This window comes from Delphinapterus leucas, chromosome 1 (genome assembly GCF_059928025.1).
Source record: "Delphinapterus leucas isolate spDelLeu-1000000601 "Yukka" chromosome 1, BTC_Dleu_Yukka2, whole genome shotgun sequence".
In the NCBI taxonomy this organism is placed as follows: domain Eukaryota; kingdom Metazoa; phylum Chordata; class Mammalia; order Artiodactyla; family Monodontidae; genus Delphinapterus; species Delphinapterus leucas.
In genome coordinates, this window is record NC_143129.1 from 30,497,714 (window position 1) to 30,514,789 (window position 17,076).

General features: G+C 40.5%; 2 protein-coding genes across 2 annotated transcripts in view; one reads left to right on the forward strand and one right to left on the reverse strand.

Annotated features, from left to right (window-relative positions):
• The window catches only part of LOC111177405 (kinesin-like protein KIF28), a 43,445-nt gene extending 35,813 nt beyond the window's left edge, over positions 1-7,632 (forward strand). The window contains exons 14-17 of the mRNA XM_089907655.1: positions 77-183; positions 444-591; positions 876-1,066; positions 6,264-7,632. Of these exons, the coding sequence (XP_089763781.1) occupies positions 77-183; positions 444-591; positions 876-1,066; positions 6,264-6,416 (599 nt within the window). The 3' untranslated portion in view covers positions 6,417-7,632. The remainder of the gene's footprint in view (positions 1-76; positions 184-443; positions 592-875; positions 1,067-6,263) is intronic.
• Positions 7,633-8,905: 1,273 nt separating this feature from the next.
• SCCPDH (saccharopine dehydrogenase (putative)) overlaps positions 8,906-17,076 on the reverse strand; it is a 40,514-nt gene continuing 32,343 nt past the window's right edge. Inside the window, exons 10-12 of the mRNA XM_022579393.3 lie at positions 11,945-12,056; positions 10,598-10,679; positions 8,906-9,532 (exon numbers count right to left, since the gene is read on the reverse strand). Of these exons, the coding sequence (XP_022435101.1) occupies positions 9,427-9,532; positions 10,598-10,679; positions 11,945-12,056 (300 nt within the window). The 3' untranslated portion in view covers positions 8,906-9,426. The remainder of the gene's footprint in view (positions 9,533-10,597; positions 10,680-11,944; positions 12,057-17,076) is intronic.

Sequence of the window (17,076 nt, forward strand, 5' to 3'; positions counted from 1 at the left end):
TAAATCTCCTCACACAACAGGGGGGCTGGACAACTGAGACATTTCTTTCCTTGATGGTGTCTCCTCCACACTACAGAAGGCTGTGCCGAACTAAGCTGCTCTCAGCCAGGCCTCATGGTCACAGGTGAAGGCCACATCATGGTGGACACCAAGAAAATATCCGCTGTGATGGATAAGGGCCAGGTGTGTATACTTAAGTGACATTAAAAATAGATGTCACAGATGACTAAAAATATCTCCGATGACAGTTGCTTGGGGATCATCAGTGTTCCTTCCCATTAAAAAACCTTTTTCTTGATTTATTCCTGTGAACCCTGAGGGTCTTAAACCTTGGTCACCACACCCCTCCACCCCACGTAGTTTTCACATGGTAGGAACAACTGGCACTCTCCAAGCGTATGCAAATAATCCAGCAAAAGGCTAAACTGACCTGTTTTTTGTAGACTACATCAAACCAGATACCAGAACTTTATCTGAAGCTGCTCAAGTTAGAACAGGAGACAGAACTGCTCAGAAACATTAACAGAGTGCTCAGAGAGGAAAATGTGTTTCTTAAAGAATCTCTTGAGAAAACTGGTTCTAGTCAACAAGGTAAGAGGCCGCTCAAGTCTTGGTGTTTAGCTTTTCTCTAAACTCCTACATTTGTGATGTGTATTTTCTTTCTAAGAGATGAGATTTTAAATGAGTTAATATCTTGTTTCAGTTTTTAAAAAGGGGGGGAACTTTTTTTCCTTTTTCCTTGTAAGATTTCTTTGAATGGGTCCAAACTGGTGCCTGATAAATGCTGATGTAGTAAAATGCACCAAGGTAATTAAATATATAAATATCTGGATAAATAAATAGATGAATAAATAAATGTTATCTTTCAACCTCAGCACATAAGCCTTCCAATACCCTGAAGCTAACTGGGATGACAGCACAACTGCCAGCAGCCAGAGAGGTTAATCAGATGTGCACCCAGCAAGCCAGCTATGACAGAGCATTTGCCAAAGCTCTTAAGGTGTTCCACCAAAGCATGAATGTGGCAAGAGGGCAGTTTCTCAAATTGAGACATCATAAACCTCCTGTAAGTAGCCAGAATCCTGGGAGCAAAAGGAATTTCTTTCCATTAAATGCAGCTGTTTGATATAACTGCATTTCCTGAGCGTGGGGACATGGGTGTGTTTCAGCCGAAGAGCAGGTTGAGGCCTAGAACACTGTGAGTCTGCTGCTTTCGGGGCTCCACCCATCTCTGCTCCCATTTTTCACTTTAGTATACATCTGGCTGGTTCAAGGCAGCCGTGGCCACTGCAGCACTGATATTCCTGCACTTAAGGATGTACAGAGTATCTCAGAAATGCAAGTTCGCTTTATCATTATAAAACCAAATAAATATAATTCATCACATTAAGATATTATAGGAGAAAAATCATGATTACTTCAATATATACAAAAAAAGCATGTGATAAAATTCAGCATCCTACCACGATAAAAACTTTTAGCAAACTAGGAATAAAATGGACATTACTTAATCTGATAAAGGCAATCTTAAACGAACACACAGTAAGCATAATCTTAACGGTAAATCACCGATGCCAGCTATCTTCACTTCTGTTTGACATTGTACTTTAGGTTCTAGCCAGTGCAGCAAGCCCAGAAATAAAAGGTATAAGGATTGGAAAGGAAAAAAGGGTAATAATAATAATAGTATATATTTATGTAATACTAAGTGCTTTTACATTTACCGACTCAATTCTCGCAACAACCTGATGGGTAGGTACTATCATTAGCTTTATTATACAGTCGATGGATCTAAGGCACAAGAGAGGTTAAGTAACTTACGTAAGGACACACAACTAGTCAGTGTCACGGCCAAGCTCCAAACCCAGGGCTGTTCCATGGTCTATACTATTTCCCACTACACCATGATGCCTCTAGTATTATTTGCAGATGACATGTTTATGTAAATAGAAAATCCAAAAGAACTTATAAATAAATTACAAGGTTGCTGGATTTAAAAATTAATTATGTTTGAATATAATAGCAATAGAACAAAATTTTTAAAATAAAAGATAGCTTTTTTTTTTTTTTTTTTTGCAGTATGCGGGCCTCTCACTGTTGTGGACTCTCCTGTTGAGGAGCACAGGCTCCGGACGCGCAGGCTCAGCGGCCATGGCTCACGGGCCCAGCCGCTCCACGGCATGTGGGATCTTCCCGGACCGGGGCACGAACCCGTGTCCCCTGGATTGGCAGGTGGACTCTCAACCACTGCGCCGCCAGGGAAGCCCCGAAAAGATAGCATTTATAATCGCATCAAATGTAAGAAGTACTTAGGCCTATAGCTAACATAAAGTATGGACTTCTATGGAGAAAATTTTAAAGCTTGTTTGAGAGATGTTAAAGATGATCTAAATAAATGGAGAAACATGCCATGGCTCCATGGTTTGGAAGGTTTGCTACTGTAAATCTCAGGAGACTGTCAAGTCTCCTGAGATTCAATATAATCCCAAAAAAATGTAATGGAATCTGACAGGATGATCCTATAATATAGATGGAATCGCAAAAGCAAAGATTAGCCGAGACAATCTAAGGCTCAAAAACAAGGTAGAGAACTTGCCCTACTCTATATCAAGGCTTATTTTAATGCTGTTGTAATAGACGGTAAGGTATTGCCCAAATGTAGGTAAGATAACCAAAGGAAAAGAAGGCCAAGAAATAGATTCACTCAGAATTAGAGACTTGATATATGACCGAGGTGCAACCAAAGATGAGTGTGGCAAGGATGGATTTTTCAATAAACAGTGCTCAGAGCATTCAGAATACATATGAAGATAAATGAAATTGGAGCCTTATCTAGAACTATACCTAGAAGTCAATTTTAGGTGAGAATTAAAGACCTATACGTGAAAGGTAAACCCCTAACGCTTACAGAAGGTACTTTAGGAGACGTCTTCATGACCTCACGGTGGAAAAGGATTTAAACATGACAAGAAAAATACCTAGATTTAAAGAAAAAGATTGATAGACTCACCTATATTAAAATTGTGAAGTTTGGTCCAGAAACCAAAACAAAGTCGAAAGGGATAGGAAAAGTCATTTGCAACACATTTAATATATAATGAGCTAATATTCAAAATAAAGTACTACAAACCAAAAAGAAAAACAGAGATAGATTTTGACCCAGTAGGAAAAAATGGTCAGAAGACCCGAACAGGAACTTCACAAGAGGAAATCAAAAAGGCCAATAGGGCTTCCCTGGTGGTGCAGTGGTTGAGAGTCCGCCTGCCGATGCAGGGGACATGGGTTCATGCCCCGGTCCGGGAGGATCCCACATGCCGTGGAGCAGCTGGGCCTGAGCGCCATGGCCGCTGGGCCTGCACGTCCGGAGCCTGTGCTCCGCAACAGGAGAGGCCACAACAGTGAGAGGCCCGTGTACCGCAAAAAAAATGGCCAATAAATATGAGAACGTGCTTAACTTCTTAAATAATTTGGGAAACACTAATTGAAACCAGTGATATGCTAGTATAAAGTAACCATACTGACAAAAATTTCCGTCTGAAAATATGAAGTTTTGGTAAAGCTATGAAGCAACAGAAACTTTCATGCCACGTTGGAAGGAGTATAAATCGGTACAACCACTTAAAAAACTGTTTGCCATTTATCTAATAAAAGGCAGAGATGCATCTACCCTGTAAGCCTGCAACTCAACTCCTCTTCTCCACAGAGTAAACTGGTTCTGCACTTCTCTGCACCTTAATGCCCTGAGGCAGAGGTTCTCACAGTGTGGTCTTCTCACCAGCAGCTTCAGCATGATCTGGGATCTTGTTAGAAATGCAAAATTCCAGGGTCCCCTCCCAGACCTGCTGAACCAGAATCTCTGGGTGTGAGGCCTAGTAATCTGTGCTTTAACAAGTCCTCCAGATGATTCTGCCTTAAACTCAAGTTTGAGAACCACCTTTCTAGGCATCCTATGTATGTAATGAATTAATTTCTCTCCTACCTATCTAGAATGGTACTAGTTATACACCATTCTTTTTTTTTTTTTTATACACCATTCTTGAAAGAACTGGGAAAATAGTCACTCAAGTCATTTTCTGTTCTGTAGTTCAGATGATGGACCAGCTGAAAAATTCTGTAGGAACCCAAGCACTCGTGCACTGGCTGTATTTTAACACCATCTTCCATAATAGCCCCCAGATGGAAACATCTTAATGTACACCCACAGAAGATAAGTAACTTATGGCACAAATGCCCAAAAGACAGGCAAAATATACTGTTTAGGGCTGCATTCTAGGCGGCGAGAAAATGATTATCACACAATTTAGGTTAGGGTTAATTCTGGGGGTAGAGAAATGGGTGTGACCAGGAGGCGCTCGAGACGCAGTGTGTTTTCTTGAGCAGGTATGTTCACTTTAACTGTACCTATGCATACATTTTGGGTACCCTTTTGTCTGTACACCTCACAATAAAAAAGAAGGAAAAACCAGTGTGATAAACACACTAAAAATAAAGTTATAAGCCACAACCTGGGAGAATCTATGTGTATTATTTGTCATCAAAGATTAGTATCCAGAATATATAAACAACTACATACTTTTTTTAAAAAATAAATTTATTTATTTTTGGCTGCACTGGGTCTTCGTTGCTGCAAGCGGGCTCTCTCTAGTTGCCACAAGTGGGGGCTACTCTTTGTTGAGGTGCGCAGGCTTCTCATTGCAGTGGCTTCTCTTGCTGCGGAGCACCGGCTCTAGGGTGCAGGCTCAGTAGTTGTGGTGCATGGGCTTAGTTGCTCCACGGCATGTGGTATCTTCCTGCACCAGGGCTCGAACACGTATCCCCTGCATCGGCAGGTGGTATCTTCCTGCACCAGGGCTCGAACACGTATCCCCTGCATCGGCAGGTGGATTCTTAACCACTGCGCCATCAGGGAAGTCCCTACATACTTTTAAAATAAGAGAAAGACAACTCTTTCTCTTTGTAGGAAAATACACTGGAAAAAATGGCCGAAGTATCTGTGCGGGCATTTCACTAATAATCAGGGAAACAGAAAACTAAAACGAGATGCCACGACACACTATCAGCCCCCTGCCTGCTCGCATGTCTGTGAGCACCGTCACCTCCTCCACCGTTGCTCACTGGTGCTCTGGCCCACAGTGGGCCCTGCAATCCCTGCTCAGGGATACCTGCTCCTATGGGGCAGGGGACACATCAGCCAACTCTCAGTGGGAGAATCCCCACCCAACACGGTCCTGTGCAAACCTCAGAACTTCTACAGTATTAAAAGAATATATACCATACCAATCTCAAATATTTGGATTATCTCACCAATTTTCCCTGTTGGCAGTAAGTAAAGGGTCATTTAGGCAGCCTTCCTGAAACAGGACATGCTCCTAGGTGACTTGTCGCCTCTGGTAGCAGCTTTCAAATGCAGCTTTCTGGCCCAAAGGGAGAACTCGCTGGACACCCCACTCATGTACACACACAGTACTTTTACTGTAATGAAGTGAGTCCACTAATATTGAAACCGAGCAGGATGCTGCGGGGCCCTCCTGAGTACAAAATCCCCTCTGTGTCCCCCGTTTGTTGTTTATAGAAAGTCTTTGGTCTCCTAGACCTTCCCTGAGTTCCAAAGAGCAGATTCAAGCTGTTACTAACTAGGTGAGTGAGGGAATGCAGAAACAACGGAAAAGCAAGCCCAACATAATCTTTTCCATGATTGTTAGCTTAAAGTAATGCCTTGACTTATGACCCCAAACTGTGGAGATAATGTCCTGTGGCTTCGACTGGCTGGCCCCAAGTGGACTTAAAATTGGTGACACTGGGAAGGTCAATTAAGAACTGAAACTCCTGAACCATCACGAAGTAAATAACAAAATGCCTCAACCATTGCTTTTGCTTTCTCCTAGAAAGGAGTTAAGGGATCACAAGACCATGATTTACTAGTTTGCTTTGTAGGAACACACAGATCAATCACATTCACCAATGACAGACAAAACGAGTCCCAAGACAGTGCTGGGAAGTCTGCAATTGAAGTCTTACAGGAAAGCTGAAATCATAAAGACCCCCTCCCCTTTACTTTTTTTTTTTTTTTTAAAAACCCTACGCCGCTGGCCAGCCAGCAAGATGGATTTGAGACGAGTCTAGGTCTCCCATCTTTAGGGTTGGTGCCTCCTTGACTAATACAAGTTTCTCTGCTCCAAACTCCACCATTTCAGTTTGGCCTCACTGTGCGTAGGGCACACGAACTTGGGTTTGACAACAATATTGTTCTTTTCTATTTTTAGGAAGACGATCAAATGCTTCGGCCATTTGTACACCAGCAGTCACAAATGTTAAAGGACTTTGGGGACCTACTTGAATCCAGCTTGTGGAAACTGAAAAATGATGTTGCTCTTATAGTGAAAAAGAAGAGAGAATGTTTATTGCATATGGAATAGTGAGGATACACCAACTGAAAACATTTGAGCTTTGAGTTGGAAAGATTATTTGTGCAGCTAATAAGCTTATTTAACTTGGCTCTCAGAACTCAATTGTGGACTCAACCTAGTCAACCCATTTCCCACTCACTCAACCTATTATACCACTTTTAAGCAAAACTCTTCTTCAATTTGATTTAAAACCATGTAAAAATGAATCCATAACCAGGGTGAAGGTGAGGTGGGAAATATGAAAGGTGAATGGTCAGCACTCTGAGCTCTGGGATTGACTGCCTGGGGCTGAATCCATCACTAATCAATTGTGTGGTTTGGGGCAAATGACTTCCCCTCTCTAAGTCTCTTTCCTTACCTGTTACAGGGGAACGGTAACAGTACTTACCACAGATGGTTAACAAATATAAAAGAATATAAAGAACTTAGAATGTGCTTGGCACACAGAGGAATTGATAAGCAACTGCCGTTAATATTTTCATGATCAACAGCTCCAAACTTCAAATAAAAGCTTTTGATAAGTTTCTTGCTGTCTCACCTAGAGAATGGTTATTTCATGCCCCTCATTTTGTATCCTTGTTCTGAACAAATTTGATATTCTACCTCCACTTATTTTCTGTCTTCGTAGGTTTATTTGAAATAGGTTCAATTCATTAAGCATCGTTAAGTGCCTGTACTGTGGGACCCGTTCAGTGCAAGGGCCTGGGGTGGCAGAGATTAAGATTTACTATGACATCTGCCGGGAATTAGTCAATCTCGAAGAGATCTTGATTCCACAAAGAACTGATTGATGAGTCTTAGTTAAGGACCCACGGGCACTGAATGCTCTGGGGAAAGGCTTGTAAAGAAAACTTTTGCGGCCTTAGACAGACTAACAATAGCAGCAATAACAGAGACTTATCCAGGGCTTACTGTGTGCCAGGCACTAATCTAAGTGCTAAACATCTGTGAGCTCATTTAATTTTCACCATAATTCTATGAATTTGGCCCTATTACTTTCCCCATTTTGAGGCTTTAAAGGTTAAACAAACGAGGCTTGTCCAGGCCACTGTAAGCAGTGGGCTGATTCTGGGACTGCATTCCTCCTAACCAAAGGCCTGGGGCCTTAATATGCAGGACTGTCCCAAGGAGCAGTTTGACTGATTTGCATAAGAACAGGAAGGAGGCAACAGAGGTGACAACTCCAATACTTGCTCCCTAAAATATAAAGTTAGGGGCACTGAAACTCTACTGGCAGGAAAGGCTATCAAGGGCTCCAAGAGGAGTCTCCCTGGGAAGGCAGAGGCATCTGGGCTGGTGACTTCAGCTTACTACCAGGACCCAAGGGCTTATGGGAGGGGCTTGGGTTTTGCCTGTAGCTCAGGTCCTGGCTGAGTGTATGCACATGAACTAAAATATAACCTGTAACCTTGGAGCCCAAGTGTGGAGCTCCATGTTGGTGATGGCAGGGACAAGGGTCAGCAAAGCATCACAGAACCCAGGAAAGCCTTTGTCCTTGAGGCAGGATAGCAGTGAGGCCATGGGAAGCAGGAACGACTTCTACCTCTTGGACTGAGACTTAAAGTTCTTGGACAATTTGCTTGAGGCAAGTAAATATACTTTCTGCAAGTGAGCAGGTGGAGCCTTGGAGGGTAGAAAGAATATCAGGACGAGACACTTATACCTCAAGCTGGAGGACAGGGTCACACAGGTGGTCACATATCAGCATCAACACTAGAGCACAACACAGCACTCGTTGCAAAAGTGGAAAGATGCACATGGAGTCTCACCCAGTAGCTCCCCAGTGCAGATCTAAGCCACGGATTCCTAGGGCCCAACCGTCACACCTCCCGAATGCAAATTCCTGGGGTCCGCTGGGGAACCTATATTGTTTGTGGTTCGGATATGCAGCTAGTCATGAGATCTCTCGCTCTTGTCCATCTTCCTGATTTTAGAGATGATAAAACCTCTTCTAAGGTCCCACAAATTAGTGCACAGCTGAGACCCGATTCGACCAGCCCTGGGCAGAGGAAGCAAAGTTAGGATGGACAGTACTATCACCAAGGATCTCCCTCTTCAAGTTAAACAGACCCTCTTTCTTCTGTACAGGCAGCACAGTTGGACCTCCCAACATGAGTAGGATTCCTATCAATGTCATGCCTCTCACTGCAGAGTAGAAACTCCATGAAGGCAATGGCTGTCCTCTTTACATAATGAACCTAACAGAACACTGATGTGTGCTTATTATATGCTAATTACAAAAGGAAAAGTCCTTTGCCTTATTTTGGGGCTTCAGTGGAAACCTGGTTAAAATATAAAAAGTAAATTAGAGAAAAATTTTGCTTAGGCAGTGAAAATCAATAGAAACTTACCAGCTATATCCTTAAACCTAAGGCACACAGGTACAGAACCAGGGAAAATGAATGATAAGCCCAATTATTAGCAGTACACAGACCACTTAGGAAGCACATTTCTACCACTACTCAAATACACAGGCACGTCCAAACACAGAACCACTGTTCAATTGACAATCCTTTATTATTAAACTTAGGTAAGAGTCCAAATTCAGTCAGTGTGGATGGGTGAAAAAGTAGGCTAATATAGCAAAAACTGCAGTTTCATTTGGCAAAGGCCTACACTATGCAGAGAAATTCATGGGGAAGTGAGATCACATTCAATATCATGGCAAGGAAAAGAGCAGCTGCCGTCTTACATGACCACCAGCCTGGGCGTGTCAGCCACAGAGAAAGCCACCCATCCCACCCTCTGATCTTCCAGCTCACTTAAAAAACTGACCTTGAATTCTTCCATGAAAAAGTCAAATATTAATTTTTTCTCACAAGCAATAAAATCACAAAAATCAGCTAAGATTTGAAATTTAGCGTAAGCTAGTACAATTCCCTGCTTTTACTGTATACATATTTTAGATTTGACAATCTTTTCCACATATAGTCAGACAGGCTTATAGAAGAATTTCCAATATCAAATTAAAAAGCTGTTAATTCATGCATTTTATGACTTCAGTTAATTATTCAAATGTTTAGACTTCAGAGCTGCTAATGACACTAAATTCAATGCCACGTTGGTTGAGTCTGTCAATCAACTTTGTTCTGGAGAAAGCTGCTCCAGGAGTGAAGACCCCACCCCTGTAAGACAATAACAAGATGAAACAGTGCACAAAGCCCAGCTCCAGCCCTTTCCTCTGCTAGTGTGATTTACTGGAGGACTAGCTATCGAATCAATGCAGAGCTTATAAAAACCTGATTCTTGATTCCATAATGGACTGGTTTTGGTTCCATTCCTAAAATCAGCCAAATGAGCAAGTAGCTATTATTCAGGAGTAAACTAGTACCCAGCAAACCCATCTAGGTTGGTTCAGTGACTAATGAGACTGTTTCCATGATACTGGTGTGTGTGTTGGAAGGGGCACACTGAGGGTGATTAACCCAAGTAACAGCTGCTGTTTATAAAGTCAGCCCTTAGACTCAGGAGGATTAAATACGCACATGGGCAAAATAAATTTAGGTAATCAATTATTACTAAAGCATAAACAAGACAATTTGGATGAAAAAGAAGTTTCTTTAAATGTAATGGGTAACATTTAGAAAATGCTAAATATTTTCAAAGAATATACAAATATTTGAAGAAAATTTAATTAGGTTTCACTTTATATAATTTTTATGTTTATTACTTACTACTGTTTCAGGTCAGACCTAAATTTATTTGTTTCTAAGCCTGCAGGCCTATGCTCATTTGTAAAGTTGGCCTACTTTTAGGGTAACAGCTATATGCTCCAGAAAGATAGTTCACTTGGTACTTATCTAGCCAGGATGCCATGAATCAACTCATGCTTGGGGTCAGGGTTTCCACTGCCAGCTGGGTATCATTCAGCATGGATTAGGGGCTCCTGCCAGTAACATTTAACTACAGGGACCTTTTTTTGAGTAGCTGACTTTGGATCTGAGTTATTTTCAGGAGGAACTGAAGCATGGCTCTCAAACTTTTCTGTCTCCTCTCATTTACTTCTGCACTGTTCCTAGAGGCCAATAAGGAACCGTCCTTCTCACAATATTAAGTTTACCTCTATCTTTGGATCAAAGGTACTGTAAATGCTTATGTACAAACCCAATGCCTGAAAACTGAACCAAGATAAGCTAAAATATAACATAAATGAAAAAGATATCTTCAAATTTGAAGAAAACCAGACTTACGCCTTAGGAAGGTCAGAGGCATCAGTTAGTAGAGTTATGGCTGCCTGGACCATGGCTATGGGGGTAGCCACATAGCCAGCTTCTGCAGATAACAGGTGATGAAAGAAAAAGAAAGTATTCATAAAATATGCATTCAACAACACCCAAAAATCAAATGGTAGATTTTATATCTAAGTATCAGTGTACAGAATTTCCTCAATAAATACTCTGTTCATGTAATAACAAAAATAACAACATTTATATAGTACTTATTAAGTGTTAGGAACTGTATTAAGAGCTTTAAATCCATTAAACTCATTTAATTCTCCTAACAATCTAGGCTAGTACTATTTTACGCTGATTTTACAGATGAGGAAACTGAGGCATAGAGAGGTTAAGAGACTCATTCAAATTCACAAAGTTAGGTAGTGGTTGGGCCAGAATCACATGCAGGCAGCCGGCTCAAGTCCACACTCTTACCAATAATCCTAGGTTTCTTGTTTCTCTATTCATACACTACACTGATCTTTATCAATCAAATACATCAAACTTCACTTTTGAAAAAAGACTCCATTTCTTAAAGAACAACTGAGTAACTCTCAAAGAAGTCTAACTTTAAGAAGTAACTTTAAAAGAAGTCTATAAACAAGGAGAACATTAGTGTTTATATTCATGTTAAATAAGAACATAGCTTTTCTTAAAAACCCAGGTGGAAATTTGAAAAAAAGGCAAGATGCAAAGATATCTTTGCTATTGGGCTTGATTAAAACTGCACAACAGACCCTCTGTGATCTATTAGGAATGATGGTAATTAAACTTATACTGTAGTTCACAAGTGGGATTGTCTCTGTACAGTTCTCTAAAATATACAGCATAAGTTACTGAATGTTTTGGAGTGATAGTTCTTTTTAACAATCTATCAAAACTTTTACCTTGCCCAGAAAAATGCACATGTGCACACACTTTACAAACAATGTCAGGGTGATCCAGACTCCAAAAAAGCTTGGATCACAGCTTTGATTATGTTATAACTACACTGCTTTAAAGTGACCCTTGACTATAAGAATAGAACAGATAAATATCAATCAGCCCCTTGTCTTCTTAATATTAAAAATTCCACTCAGAATTACTGAATCATACTGAAAGAAAAAAAAAAACAGAGAGAGGGACACAACAATAAAATTGAATGATACCAATAATTCCAATCCTTCTTTTGACAGAATTATTTATCATTATTACTTAAATAGTTTGTGCAAATTTATCTCTAAAACAAATAAACTTTGAAAAGAAACTGCTGTAATAGCATACCACTTTATAGCTTAAGACAATGTAAAACTCCCAAGCACTCTTAAGTCACATGTGAAATACCTGGTCCTTTCACCTGAGTACAAATTCTGATATTTGGTTTGTTCTTATCAGGACCAAAGCCTTGGCTGTACCCTTGACCAAAAAATGTCAACGTAAACGATGAGGCATCAATCTGAGGAAAAGAAAGCAAAGGGTTTATTAAATAAATATGTCATTTCCTCCTTGAACACAATAAAACCTACTAATATACTTCATATAAGACATTTTCAATAAATAAAAAAATCAATATTCTATCTGCCAGAATATCCCGTCATCCTTTACTTAAGCATGGAGCAAAATATAATTCTTTGACAAGTTCTGCTGACTGGAGTGATGTTGAGAGGAGTGAGGTAGTGAGGAATAAAGCTGGTACAAAGATGAGTCTTAGGTTGTGGCTGAAAGAAGAACAGCACCACCAGAATAGGCAGTTTCAGAGGAAAAGCTGGAGGTAGTTTTTATTTTAGGATAGAATATGGTACTCGGGCTTTAGCTATCTGTTTGAGGTGACAAGACAAAAAGAGTCAACAAGTAACGGCAGTATGGGCCTAGGGTATAGATATAAAATTGCTCCACTTTGAAGTGTAAAAATTTGATTCAAAAATTAAATTATAGAAGATCTATCCAAGCATCTGCACAATCACTAAATTTAGAAATAAAATAACAAAGCCATGGTTAACAAATTTTTATTAAGTATCAACCAAGGGTCAGACACTATGTTAGGTCCTGAGACATAAATAAAGTATTAATAAAATTAAAAGAAAAGAAAAGAAAAAGAAAAAGCATTCCTGGAGCTTACAGTTTAGTGTGTGTGGAAATATATACATATATATACACACACATACACATAAGAGATCTAATAACAATATGAGACATGAATCAGAAGTGCAGGACTAATTTAGCAGAGAGCATTATTAAGTTTACTAAGGAAGAGGTGAGTGCACGCGCGCGTGCGCACACGCACGCGCACACATACACACACACATTTTAATAGCGAAGTTTATTACATAGAAAAGTAAGGTGAGTACCAGAAAGGAGAAACCATTATTTAAAGGCAAAATCAGACAAGGATGCCACAAGAAAAGAAAATGACAGCCAATGTCACTGATGAACATAAGTGCAAAAATCCTCAACAAAATATTAGCAAACTGAATTCAACAATATATTAAAAGGACCATATACCATGATCAAGTGGGATTTAGTTTAGGGATGCAAGGATGGTTCAACATCCATGAATCAGTCAATGTGATATACCACGTTAACAAAATAAAGGATAAAAATCATATGATCATCTCAAATGCAGAAAAAGCATTTGACAAAATTCAACATCCATTTATGATAAAAAGTCTCAGCAAAGTGGGTATATAGAGGGGATATACTTCAACATAATAAAGGCCATGTATGACAACCAATTGCTAACATCATACTCAATGGTGGAAAGCTGAAAGCTTTTCTTCTATGGTCAGGAACAAGACACGAGTGCCCACTCTTGTCGATAGTATTCAGCATGGTATTGGAAGTTCTGTCCAGAGCAGTTTGGCAAGAAAATGAAATAAAAGGTATCCAGGGCTTCCCTGGTGGCGCAGTGGTTGAGAGTCTGCCTGTCAATGCAGGGGATACGGGTTCGTACCCTGGTCCGGGAAGATCCCACATGCCGCGGAGCAGCTGGGCCCGTGAGCCGTGGCCACTGGGCCTGTGCATCCGGAGCCTGTGCTCCGCCATGGGAGAGGCCACAGCAGTGAGAGGGCCATGTACCGCAAAAAAAAAAAGGTATCCAAATTGGAAAGGAAGAAGTAATACCGTCACTATTTGCAGATGACATGATGTTATGTATAGAAAACCCTAAAGATTCCATCAAAAAATCAGAACTAAAATGAATTCAGTAAAGTCATGGGATACAAAATCAACACCCCAAAATCTGTTTCATTTCTATACATTAATGAACTATCAGAAAGAAATATTAAGAAAGCAATCCCGTTTACAAATGCATCAAAAAGAATAAAACATCCAGGAATAAATATAACCAAGGAGGTGAAAGACCTACATGCTGAAAACTACAAGACATTAACAAAAGAAATTGAAGACCCAAATAAATGGAGACAGTCCATAATCATGGATTGAGAGAATATCATTATAATGTGCACACTACACAAAGCAATCTACAGATTCAATGCAATCCCTATCAAAATACAAATGGCATATTTCACAGAACTAGAACAATAAATCCTAAAGTCTATATAAAACCAGAAAAGACTCCAAATAGCCAAAGAAATCTTTGCAAGAAGAATGAAGCTGGAGGTACCATGCTCCCTGATTTCAAACAATATTACAATGCTATAGTAATTAAAACAGTATGGTATTGGCATAAAAACAGGCACATAGATCAACAGAACAGCACAGAGAACCCAGACATAAACCCACACATATGTGGTCAATTAATTTATGACAAAGGAGCCAAAAATATTCAATGGGGAAAGGACAGTCTCTTCAACAGATGGCGTTGAAAAAAATGTAACTGGACTGCTTCTTACACCATACACAAAAATTAACTCAAAATGGATTAGAGACGAATATAAGACCTGAAACCATACATCTCTTAGAAGAAAACATAGGCAGTAAGTTCCTTGACACAGGTATTAAAGATGCTTTTTCTGAACTTGACACCAGAAACAGAAACAAAAGCAAAAATAAACAAGTAAGATTATATCAAAGTAAAATGCTTCTGTGCAGCAAAGGCAACCATGAACAAAATGAAAAGGCAACCTACTAAATGGGAGAAAATATTACAAATCACATATCTGATAAGTGGCTATTACCCCCAAAATATAAAGAACTAATACAACTCACTAGCAAAAACCAAACACTTGAACTGAAAAATGCGCAGAAGATCGGAAGACATTTTTCCAAAGAAGACATACAGATGGCCAATAGGTGCATGAAAAGATGCTCTACATCACTAATCATGAGGGAAATGCACATCAAACCACAATGAGATATCACCTCACACCTGTCAGAATGGCTACCATCAAAAAACTAGAAACAGAGGAATGACCAAGATGGTGGAGTTTAGGAAGTCCCTGAACACACCAAAATTATAACTATATACAGAACAACTATCAATGAGAACAACCTGAAGACTAGCAGAAAATATTTTCAACAACTAAAGATATAAAGAAGAAACCACAACAAGATGGGTAGGAGAAGCAGAGATGCAGTGTAGGCAAGACCCAAACTCCCAGGTAGGCAACTCCCAAATGGAAGGATAATCACAATTACAGGCATCCTCCCCAGGGAGCGAGGGGTCTGAGCCTCACACTGGGCTCTCCCCAGCCCGGGGGTCCTGTACCAGGAAAACAAGCCCCCAGAACATCTGGCTTTGAAGGCTAGCAGGGCTTGCATACAGAGAGCTGGAGGGCCATAGGAAACAGAGATTACACTCTTAAAGGACTCTCACAAAATCTCACATGCTCTGAAATCCAATGCAGAGGTAGTAATATGAAAGGAGCCCAGGTCAACCCACTTGCTGATCTTGGAGAGCCTTCCAGGGAGGCAGAAGGGAACTGGGACTCCCTCTGGGGACAGAGATGCTAATGGGAGCCATTTGGGGGCACCTGTTCTGCCATGAGGACACTGGTGCTGGCAAGCACCATTTTGGGGTCCTCCCTCTATCTCATTAGCATCAGGTGCTTCCCTGCCCAGTAGGAGACCAATACCAGCCCTGGGACTCCCTGGGTCCTGCAGCCAGCTATGTTGGGACCCCAGTACTGCTCACCCCAGGGTGGTGGCACCAGCCTGAGCCCCCTGGATACCTGGCACAGCATGCCATGACTTGGCCACACCTACTATCAGGCTGGTACCAGCCCAGGACCCCCAGGGCCCTGCAGACAGCCTCTCCAGGTCCAGGCCATGCCCACCAGAAGGGCAGTAGCCTCGGCATGAGGCAGGGCCTGGCAGCCATCTGGGGGCCAGCTCTGCCTACTAGTGTGCCCACAGTAGTCAGAAAGGCCCATACAGCCCACATAGGGGGCACTGCTAGAGCATATAGCTCCGGTGACCAGTGGGGAGTATGCTGCTAGGCCCCACTCAAAGTCTCCTACAGGAGGCCATTCTCCAGGATTGCAAAATGTAACTGACTTACCTAATATTATACACAGAAATAAAAAACAGAGACATAGGCAAAAGGAGCCAACAGAGGAATGTGTTCCAAAAAAGAACAAAATAAAACACCAGAAGAACTAAGATAAGTGGAGATAAGCAATCTACTTGATAAAGAGTTCAAGATAATGATCATAAAGGTACTCAAAGATGCTTGGGTGAAGAACGGATGAACACAGTGAGGAGTATAACAAAGAGTTTGAAAATATAAAGAAGAACCAAACATAGCTGAAGAATGTAATAACTGAAATAAAAAATACATGAGAAGAAATCAACAGTAGATTAAAGATACAGATCAGTAAACTGAGAGTAGTGGAAATCATCCAAGCTGAACAGAAAAGACAATGTTTAAAAATGAGAACAGTTAAAGATACCTCTAGGTACTAATGTACTAATTTACTAATATTTGCATTACAGGGTACCAGAAGGAGAAGAGAGAGAAAGGGGGGAACTTATCTGAAGAAAAAATAGCTGAAAACCTCTCTAACTTAGGAAACAGACATCCAAGCCCAGAAAACACAGAGGGTTCCAAACAATATGAACCCAAAGATATCTACACCAAGACATACTGTGATTAAGATGGTAAAAATTAAAGATGAAGAGAGACTCTTAAAAGCAGAAAGAGAAAAGCAAGCAGTTATGTACAAGGTAACTCCCGTAAGGCTATCAGCTGACTTTTCAGCATAAACTTTGCCAGGAAGAAGGGAGTGGCATGACATATTTTAAAGTAATGAAAGGAAAAACCCTACAACCAAGAATACTCTACCCAGCAAGGCTATCATTCAGATTTAAAGGGAAGTTTTACAGACAAGCAAAAAGCTAAAAGAGTTCAGCACCACTAAACAGGCTTTACAAGAAACATTAAAGGGACCTTTCTAAGTGGAAAAGCAAAGACTACAACTAGAAATATAAAAATTATGAAAGGAAAAATCTCATCGGTAAAGGCAAATATATAGTAAAGGTAGTAGACCAACTACTTGTAAAGCTAGCAGAAAAGCTAA